The sequence below is a fragment of the Etheostoma cragini genome, chromosome 11 (assembly GCF_013103735.1).
Source record: "Etheostoma cragini isolate CJK2018 chromosome 11, CSU_Ecrag_1.0, whole genome shotgun sequence".
In the NCBI taxonomy this organism is placed as follows: Eukaryota; Metazoa; Chordata; class Actinopteri; order Perciformes; family Percidae; genus Etheostoma; species Etheostoma cragini.
In genome coordinates, this window is record NC_048417.1 from 10,313,339 (window position 1) to 10,324,480 (window position 11,142).

An 11,142-nucleotide genomic window follows, 5' to 3' on the forward strand; every position below is an offset into this window, starting at 1 on the left:
ACACACACACACACACACACACACACACACACACACACACACTCACACACACACACACACACACACACACACATGCACTCAACAACACTTTGCAATGAGCCAAGGTAATCGCGTTGCTGCTCTCAGCATCAGCAGGGAATCAATCTTTCTAAACAAATAAGCATGCACACACACACAGACAGACTCACACACGCACACATGCATAACAACACATAGCTATCAGCTGCGCTAAACAAGCCCGTGTCTCTTTTATCAGTGATCCTCTGCTCCCCGGCTCTTTCTAGTTTTCCACGCTTTCGTGGCCCAGGGGGACGAGTTGCTCAGAGGATCAGGGAATCTTCATTAGCTCTAATTACATCAAACCAGACGAGAGATTAGAGGCCAAGGCAGCACCCGTCAAGGAAAAAACACATGCACTCAAACACACACACACACACACCCTGCTGACATTTTTCTGGAAAGACGCGGGAGAGCAGAGGTTTTAGTATTTAAGGCAAAAAGTGGAAAAGGTGGGAGGGGAGACATACTGGGTACAGTTAGAGAGACGGGAAATTACTCAGCAAGAGAAGAGGGGCAGCATAGCAGGACAGGAAGGAGAGAGGAGAGTGAGAGAAATAGATTGCCCTCGTCTCTGCCCACGCCCCGTAGTGTGTCTTCATCAGAGTTCAGCGAAGCGGCGCAGACAGGACAGAGCAGGCGGGGGAGGCTCGGAGGAGGACAGTGTGAAAGGGGATGAAAGAGGAAGGAGAATGAAAAGCAGAGGACAGCGTTTTGTGACGGAGGTGCAGAATTTCAGGGGTTGAGTCAGCAATTGGAAGCAGTCGAGCGCAGCTGAGTCACCGCTCTGAGAGGTCCCCATTGGTGTGTATCATGGGCCGCAGTTAGACATAGCACAGAACAACAGATGAATTACATTCACAAATGAAAGTTTATAATTACAAAGGTGGCTCTATGGAGGGTAAAGCCGTTCGGTTGGTCCGTCTACCACTTTAATACAGATTAAAATATCTCAACATTGGTCGAATGGATTGACATGGATTTTTTTACATACGTCCATGGTCCCTGTAGAATGAATCCTAATGACTTTGTTGATCCAAACTTTTGTTTTTTATTGGCATGTCTTGGCCACTATTGGATGGATTGCTACAATTCCAGATATTTATGGTGACCAGGGGATGAATTTGAATGATTTTGTATTCAACTTTTATTCAGCTTACTTTTCAAGGAGTGCCACAAGCAGGTCAAAGTTTTCACTTATTCAGTGAAATTGCTACTAAATGGACTGACAAAACATTTTGTTTAGACATTCATGGTTCCCAGAAGATTTTTGTTTTTTTCAAAATAGAGAGATGGGGAATGACATGCATGAGGGCTGGAGCTTTGTGGTTTTGAGTGAAATCCCATTGACAACTTTTGGATTGTTGTGAAATTGGGGTCACACGTTCATGTTTCCCACAGGGTGAATTGTAATAACTTGACTGGTCCAATTTGTCCAATACTTTTGACCAAATATCTGCAAACCTAATGATATCAATCAGTCTCAGCTACATTGTGTTTAGTGATGATCAGCAGTTTTTAGCATGGTAACACACAACTATGAAAATGAACATTGTAAACATTATACCTGCTATTGCTAAACATCATTATTTCATAATTGTCATTGTGAGCATGTTGACGGTTGTAGCAGTTAGCTCATAAGTACAGCCTCACAACGCCACTTGGATGGCTGTAGAATTTTAGTCTTGTTTCCTTTTAACTTTAACATTAGTGCATCTGGTGAGACGCACCCTTCACACCCTGCTCTTCCTAGTCTTTGTGTCTCGTCCTCCCTTTCTGTCTCTTGCGGTGTCCTGTTGCTGTCTGAGTGGTTAAACAGGTAGATCGTGATCTTTTACCCAGCAGTAGGATCTTGTTTGTCAAAGTTGAGCACAAACCTGCACAGACGGGTCCCTACAGTACTCTCATCTCCTACCAACCACTTCAATTAAGGATTCTTACATCCAAGCCTCATTCTTCACTTCAGAGTGGTACTGGAGGGAGGGCCCGGCTGAGGCTGAGAGATTGAATCTTGAGCGTCTGTGATAACCTTTTTTTCTGCCAGTTTCAGGCTTCCATCCTGGCTCACTGTTCTCTCAAAACCACTCTGTGGTTATCCGTCTTTCCATCCATCTTTTCGTAGTCAATCTATTGGCTGCAACCTCTTTCTGCTATTTCTTTCATTGTCATTATGACCTTATCCCTCTTCCTGTTTTTTAATCACCCAATGTTTTTTTCTTATTTCTGCTCTTTCTTGTCCTGACTCACAATCTGATGTCATCCATCCACCTTTCCATCTTTACCTCTAATCTTATCTTCACTTTTATCATCCCCTGCCCACTCAGAAGCTCCCCTCTCTCAATGCCTCTATTTCGTTCTCTCTCTCATTCTTTCCCTCCCGTCTCCCGTCTCCCTCTTGCTCTCGCTCTCTCTCCGGGTAGTGCTCAGCTGTAGAGCAGAGCGGACTCTAATGGCAGATCATTATCATGCTAATTAGAGCACTTTGTAGCTGCCGCCCGTCATTCTCTCCTCCTCGCAGCCACCCACGCTATCGTTAAAAAGGCCACCCCCCACCCCCCCTCTCGTTTCCTCTCTCCAACAATCCCCCCACCTCGTCTCTCCATCATTACCGGGACGTGCGCTGGCGTAATTGGACGCTGTTTATTCCGGAGAGCAGGTTATTAAATCACATGAGGTGACGCTTGCGCAGGTCTCCCCTGAAACGCTTTCATCATTGTCCCATGCCATTTTTTAACCTGCGTGGATGCGCAAATACAAATGCACTCGCACACATGTTCAAAGAGGATATTCTTTGTATATTGATGTTCTCTACACGGCGTGAAGTAACATGATGTGTAAAGCAGCCTTTCCCTCCCCCTGTTTCTTGCTGTGAAACAAACGCCTACCATCTTGCATTCCCCTGCTAATAAAAAGTTTAATTTGATAAGGCAAGACAAGTGTGGACAAAGTTAAATTAGGCCAAGGACCTACTATTTGCCTTATAGCTTTTGCTAAAAGATTCATTTTGAGGCACAGTGTTGGAGATTTATTCCCAATCCATTTTCCTTAGGAACCATGTGGGTCCCTGTGTTTATTACCCTAGATGTTCTTCCTCTGCTCGTTCTAATATGTTTATCATGTAGGGGCATTTGGCCGGTGTCTTCCTGCATGTGCCAGGTGCTCAGGAGGACTTGGGTGACGCATAGCACAGTCTTGACTGCTAAAGAGTTACTGACCTGAACAGAGATGTAGTGGCCAGAAACCTGTCTATCAAAGCGAGACAAAGGCCCGTTTCATAATTACAGGGAGAGGTTGAAACTCCTCCGAGCTGACATCACCTCCCAAGATGTTGCATAACACAAGGCTTGCCATTCCAACAAATCCATCACCCCCGTTTTCTTAGCTTGTCTTCCTCTCTTTCACTTGCTCAGTAATACCTGACATGTTATTGTCAACCTGCATTTCCGGAGTTGTGAGGTTGCTAGTAGAACTGTTGGGGCCTCTATGCATCAGCTGTGTAGAACAATGCGATCCAGTGTCTACCAGCGTAACAGTCTTACCTACACATAAACACTCTTAAATGTGTGTAGTAAGCCACGGTTACACTTTACTTAAAGGTATCTACATAACGGTGACATGACACTGTCCTAAACATGTCATAAACATTATCAACAAGTCATAAACATTTATGACATAATGCTTCTTTTAGTAAGTGTCATTCGGTTTTGTCATGACAAGGTCTGGATATGGTTGGGGTTAGGGTTCATGTGTCATGACAGTGTCATGTGTTCATGACAGGGTCATGTCACTCTTATGTAGATACCCTCAAGTAAAGGTTCACCAATTTTGTTTTTAGGGAGGACATGATTTACGAATGTTTCATGGTTAAAATAGAGCGACAAGATAATTTACAGGGCGAATTACAATGAAACTTCAAATCAGAACAACCTTCTTTCCAGACACCAAATCAACAGCGATGGCCTTCTCAGATTGCAGTCCTGCAGAAGAAATCTTGTTAGATGAGTTTTTCTCTAATGAAATATAGACAGCCCTAATATCTCAACTTTGGACACCTAGTATGTTATTACGTCCTGTCAAGGCATAAATTCCATTAGGATATATGACACTCTACTTGTGGATTAGAAATTAATTAAATCCTGGGTGTTTTTCTTTTTCATTATACATTTTCTTTTGGCTTGAAGAGTATTCCAAACCTCCTGTTGCTGTTCCTAAAACAGGATTACAAGAAGGCCAAAGAAAAACAAACAGTAATGATTTTTTTTAATAAGATTTTTTCTGACGACCTGCTCTTGTTTGTTCTTTTGCAGATGGTACGTGCCTCTGTTCAGCATCATCTTCCTGATGATCTGCTGCTACGCCAGGATCATCTGCGTGGCCAATGCGAGGGTGAGTGCTCAACATGCGTGCAGTCAGCCATGGCAGCAGCCCAAGGACAATTTAACAATTTAACTGAATCCAAGTGTATTGTGACCTTTTAGAAAAGTGACATTAGTGAAAGCTGACGTCTCTAAGAAATAAGACAGGAATGCTGTTTGTGTGTCTCGTATTTCTCTACATGGGCGCACTACTGTAAGAATTCTCACAAAAATCGAGTCGCGAAAAATGACCTTGTAAGAACTTCCTGTGTGTGATATATATTGTTAGGGTTAAGAGTTGGTCTAAGGTTAAAATAGAATTAGATTTTGTTTTCATCATTTAGTTTGTCATAGTTGTAGTGCAGTTGCTATATATATACATGAATGCAAAAACAATGCTGTTCCAATGATCAATAATAAATTAAAGGATAAATCTGGTTTATTACAACTTATTTTCATACTTTTAGGGAACAAACACAATTTTTCAGACAATAAGACAGGTTGTAAACAAGCCAAGAGTTTAGCCAGCTTGCATGCTATTTGATTGGGAGGTAAAACTAGAAGCAAGCAGGTCATCATTTAAATGGTGTTTGTTTAAATCCTTTAGAGGATTTCCCAAACTTCTCTGTTTTATATGATAGATCACCATTGGGGTTTGGGTTGGGCAAAACAAGCTATTTGAAGAAATCATCTTGTACTTAGTACTATTTTCAACATTTCTACAAGCTGTACTAAGCCAGAGTTATTCTATAAAGCTACTAACTATTCAGATCACAAAACTTTATGTGTAGAAAGTACATATGAATTCATTTGTTTTAGGGGTCTATTTTTGTATACACAGAGGCAGTAAGAAGCCAGAAACTCTTATTCGAGTATTACTGTATTTGTAGTGGCTAGATGTTATTATGTTAAGCAAAAATGTCCACCGGTCGCTCGTTCCAGCTGTTTAGAAAAGTCTTATTTTTTGTAGGTGATCAATTGATTAATTGGTTTGCCACTTGATTATTATTTCTTGTCCATGTCAGCTCGTAGCTCTGTGTGATTTTCCATTGTAAGGGTGCAGTTGGAGCCCAGAGGCAGCATTCCACACAGTTCACATAGCTCTAATTCCCCTGATCTGACAACACCACACAACGTGGCTGTACCGCCAGTGGAAAGGTGCTGGCAGTAATGTTTTGCAACAACAGGTTTGTGGGTGTTGGATGTTTTTCATCAATGGAGAATCAGATTAAAGCCACATCAGACTCACAATAAATTGTCATCGTTAATATTAGTAGCATTCTTTGTTTGGGTGGCAGAGTGAGTGATGGGACGGTGAGACAGATTTAAAGATTGTTGGGCTGCAGACAGATAGACAGCAGGTAGCTGAAGGGAAGCAAAAGGAAAAGAGACTACACAGCTCTTTATCATGAATGTGATCAAGAGAATAAATTGAATGTAGCTGGTTTGCAACCTTCATCTAATAACTCATTCAGCTCACAGTATTCAGCTGTCCCTCCCTCAACCTCCTGTCTCGCTCTGTTTCTCTATTTTCCACCTTTCTTGTTTTCCATCTCCCTCTCTTGTCCTTTCCACATCTATCTGTCTCCCTCACTCTTTCTCTGTCTGTTTTTCCCCTCATTCCCCCCCTTTTTTTTCCTTTCTTTTTCCTCCTTCACTCTGCCATTTTGCTTTCTCTATCATATTTATGAAGAGCTCAAGTCTTATCTCTTTTCAGCTGCAGGCTGTCTCACTTGAAAGAATTTTAAAAGCTTTGAAAGCAGGGTAGGTGGCGACGCATCGGGGAAAGGGATAAAGAAGAGGAGACTGAGTGAAGAGAGGTGGGATGTTAGCTGGACGGAGAAGTTTCTCGCTTTCCAGAGACAGACGGGTGGAAAGAGAAGGAGGATTGTAGCTCATTAGTTTACCAAGTCCAAGCCATTTACAACATGATTATTTAGAGAAACATGGACACGTTCTGAGTGACTGTGAGATCATACTGACTAGAGGGATTTGAAAGCTAATGAGTCATTATCAGGCCAGACAGAGAGTTCTAAGAATGTGGTGGTGTGTTTTTTGTTGTTGTTGTGATTTGAACATGCCCACTCCTTCCCTCTTAAGATTCACGCCACAACACTTACCGGCTGAATTGCTCGACTTTCGGCGGCAAGGCTTAAAAGAGATTGCAACAAAAGCTGGATACGCACACTAGAGACCTGGCCGAAGCCTAATGATATTCCACTGATTATCAGTGTTTGTTGATTTTGATGGATAGTGGTGCTCTGGAACAAGTTCAGTCTAATGACCAAATGGCTGTTTTTTTAATCTTTCCCTGCACAAACACACCACAGTCGCACAGATTCACAATGACAATCACGTCAGCGCAGAGAAACCATGGCAACATTGAGTTAATAAATTACAGAACAGAAGAGCTGTTAGTGCATATCGTTCATGCTCTTGACTTCACTCTTTGTACGTGCATGTGAAGCTCACACTGGGCCTCCAGAGATTTGTCTATGATGTCTTGGGTTACATAAACCTTCTGGTTTCCTACTGCCCCCCCCCCCCATCCCACCCTTACAAATCCCAGTCCTCTGCATGTGTGTGTGCGTGCGTGTGTGTGTGTGTGTTTTTCTGCGTGTGTCTGTTGACATTTTCCCTCCATTCCCCCAGGAGAGGATACAGAGGAAAAGCGAAAAGTATTCCCACAGTCTCTTTGGAGATCTCAGATCTGCCATGTTGCTCCACTTTTTTTCTTTTTCTTTAACACTTCTTCCAAAAATGTCTCCTCTTTCTCTACACCCTTTGCCTTTTCTTCTTCTTCCTCATGTCATATATTGTGTGCACTGAAGCTGATCAGTTGCCAGTTTTTTTAGTGAGATGCTTGGAGCTGTCTTAAGTGCTCCCTTCTGCCTCTAAACTCTACCCTCTGCTGTGAATTAGGCAAGTTAGCAGGGGTGAGAAAGTGGAGGGATTTTGTTGGTGTGATTCCCAATATGATTTTTTTTTTGGGTGGTCACTGTCTACATTCACCTCTAAACTTCAGGCCACTTCTCTCCAGGAAAAAAAACTGATTTAAATGATCAGACCACTATTCTGCTTTTTTTTGGTCAAAGTAACGGCCCTGACCTTTTCCTTCTGTTTTGTGTCTTTCCTGCACAGATGCAATCATGGTTGGGAACCTTCAACCCAGAGAGAGAGAGACGAAAGGTAATGGCCTGTCTGACCATCACATTTCTCAAAACACGCACGCACGCACACACACATGCATATACACAGAACGTGAGGATTAGTGTGTGTGCAGGATTATCTTTTGTGGTCATGCTGGGTAGATGTCAAACAGCAGGAGCAATTTGACCTTGTGACACCAACGCTTCTCACTGTGTGTGTGCCTGTGCATGTATATTTAAATGTGGGTGCGCATGTGTGCATGTGTTTAAATTTGGGAGCTGTGGTGGCTCCGTGACCTTACTGAAACAGAAGGGGACAGGGGAATATCTAGAGAGAGAATAGAGAGAATATCTAAGAAAATTAATTGTAGCTAATTCATAATAAGTGTATAAAAGATGTCTTTTCTTTTTAGCTTACAGGAGCTCTCCATTGACTTTACATGTGTTGAGTTGCGCTTGAACAGAAGTAGTTCCCCACAGAAATCAAAATCATAGTCCCACTCAGCTTGCTAAAACAGGGCAGCAAGGGTCTATCAAAATATTTTATTTATTTATACAGTATTAAATTGTTGGAGGGGCCCTTTAAAGTAAACAAGGGATTTCTAGTGAAATACTGGTTACAGACGCTGCATCTTGTTCAAGTGTCCTCCAACAAGACACTAAACCCTTACCTTCCCACACATTATGCATAACTGTGGAGTTGCCAAATCATTAAAATGTAAAGTCTAAAACAATCCACCAAGCATCCTCTACAAAGGTGATCAGTGTCACAGTGATGAAAAGTTACCTCCTCCCTCTGCTCAGTTGTTAGTTGGGGGTAGGGGCAAGATAGGGTTAAGGTTATGTAGATGCTGCCCCTAAGTGGCAGATGTAATTACTGCACACTGAACTGGTGTAACCCTGACGAGTGATGTGTGTGCATGAATGTGTGGCAACACACACACACACACACACACACACTCACACACCGTTCATGTGGGCTAATTGCTATGTGTAGCACAGAGTGTAAATAAGTCAGCAGTGGTTTTTATCACACTCTCCGTTTCCTCGTATTCCTCTTTCCCAGTTGCTCTACTCGTTTCCATCTGTTTTTCTCTATGCCTTTTACTTTGCGCTTTCTCTCTTTTTCTTTCCGTCTCTCCTTTATTTTCTCTCCCTTTCTTCCTCCCTCCCTCTTTCTCTCTTACTCTTGTACACCCAGCATGAATAAAGCAGCAAGCCAGGTTCATGGACATGAATATTTATGAGAGTTTATGCACGCGCTGCGATGCTTTAAAACAACAACAGCAGCCTCCCCGATTGTGCTTGCCAAGCCAGCGAGCTCTGGCCGTGTCTCTGTGTGTGTGTGTGCATGTGTGTTTGTGTTTGTGTGTGTGTGTGTGTGTGTGTGTGTGTGTGTGTGTGTGTGTGTGTGTGTGTGTGTGTGTGTGTGTGTGTGTTAGGGGCAGGTTTGTGTCTGAAGACCGCTGGCTCTGGTTATTTCCATTCACTTCTCCCTATTTCCGTCCTTCTGCACCTCGCATGTTCTCTGTTACTCTGTCACGCACACACACGTACGGCGTACGCTTCTCATGTTTTGTGTTCACGCATGTAGTTTCCTCCATTTTCCTCTCTCTGACTCAGCCCGCCACCATCCCCCTCCCTTGCTATTAGTGTTTGTGTGCGTGTGCGTGCGTACGTGTGTGTGCCTCTGTGTAAGTGTGTTTCTGGCTGGAGTGATGACGTACATAACTACTGTTGGCTGTTTTCAGGGCTGTCAGTCACATGGTTGTGACACATTTCTGTGTGTCTCGAGCAATTTGTTTGTGGTCATGCGCGCGCACACACACACACACACAGGCACCACAAGGTCTTGCAGCAGCGCAGGTCAGCGGGAGGATATTCAGAAGAGAGTGTTTAAGTCAGGCCGCGCACACACATTTGCACAACTGCACTCACAGCAGCTCAATCCCATCGGGTAGCAACAAAGCTGGCTGAGCAAACAGCGTGCTCTTGTTCGTTATCTTCCCAGGGTGTTTGTTGACTGATCCACACAAGCTTTGCCTTGAGTCACAATGCCATGTGTCTCTGCTTGTGTCTGTATACATGTGTGTAAGTGTGTGTTTATGTGCCTTCATGCGGAACCTTGTTTCTTTGTTAGTGTTACCTTTGCATATGTGCATCCTCCTTGATGTGCCAACGTTGACTTTTTACATATCACCAACATCCTGAGAAACATCCTTAGTATAGGTAAGCTAAAGGATAGTTGGGTTTGTCTCTCACGAGCTCTGGCTTCTTGATAGTTTAAACTTGTCCTAATAATCTTTATTTTTGGATTAAAAAATAAAAATAGATTAGGCAATCAATGTATATGAAGGAAGAATTAATTAAAACATGGCATTTTAATTATCAGAGCAGTCTCAATCTCTGAAAGTGCAGTTGTATAGCTGTTGTGGAACTTTCATTTATATCACATCATCTTCCTTAGTTTGCTTAGCTGTCATAAAATTGGCGATTTTTTTAATATCGATTTTTCATTTTCTTCAAGGACATCTTGTCTGTGTTGGTTAAAATGTTTAAATTGAAAGTTGGAAACAGCAGTGGTCAAAGCTAAAATATATACATAACATAATAATGTACTGATGTGCTCTAAACCTTTTTCCCTAAAAGAATAGATACCTCAAATCATGAGCTGCTCAAGGTCCCTATGATGGATATTTGTGTTAATACTGCTGCGGATGATTATAATGTCTCATGGAAAGACATTTTTTTGGAAATTGTATTAGATTTTAAATAAGTTTTAGTGCTTAATGTTAACCCCAAAAATACCTTTTTAAAAAGTCCTTGAATTGCATGCACAAGTGTGTTTGGGAAACCTGATGCTGTTATTCCATGAGTGGGTTTTTTCTCTGCGAGTGAGGGTGAGCGCTGTGGGTGGTGAAGGGGACGGGTTGCCCCTGATAACCATCTGTAATCTAACGTGCGTCATTAACATTGGGACCACTGCGTCCGCCGCACATAATTACGGTTTCATTCCCCTCTGCTTCCCGAGCAGCGCAAGGGCCTCTGACACGGGAGGACTGTGATTAAAAACACCAGGCTCTTTAGCCGCGCTCCTCCTCCTTCTTCCACTCCTCTTATTCCACATCCTGTCTCTTGCGCATTGAAATTCCTCAAATGCCTGCCTCTACACACCTCACCTAAATTTTTATCTGAGATTACTAGCTCATACACTCGCAAATCTCCTTTTCCACTTAACATCCTTCAGACTCCGGGCTTGCCCTTTTCCTCTAACAATGACACATTCATCCCAGCATGCACGCAGGCGCGCACACACACACACACACACACACACACACACACACACATGACAATAGGCAGAACTTGACATGGCCAGTGATGTCAGAGCTTTCCATCATGATTGACATTAATAAGGCTAAGCTTAATAGTTGTGATGTGGAAATACAACCTATCTCTGTTCAGTTGATCACATACAGCCAGCATACGTTACACGATGGAAACTTGGCTCTTATATTCAATACACACACACACACACACACACACACACAAACACACAAGATGAAATACCACCGGGGGGGGGG

General features: G+C 42.8%; 1 protein-coding gene across 1 annotated transcript in view; it reads left to right on the top strand.

Annotated features, from left to right (window-relative positions):
* The window catches only part of si:dkey-100n23.5 (cyclic AMP receptor-like protein A), a 40,697-nt gene that overhangs the window by 11,655 nt on the left and 17,900 nt on the right, over positions 1-11,142 (top strand). The window contains exons 8-10 of the mRNA XM_034886029.1: positions 649-720; positions 4,365-4,443; positions 7,554-7,601. Of these exons, the coding sequence (XP_034741920.1) occupies positions 649-720; positions 4,365-4,443; positions 7,554-7,601 (199 nt within the window). The remainder of the gene's footprint in view (positions 1-648; positions 721-4,364; positions 4,444-7,553; positions 7,602-11,142) is intronic.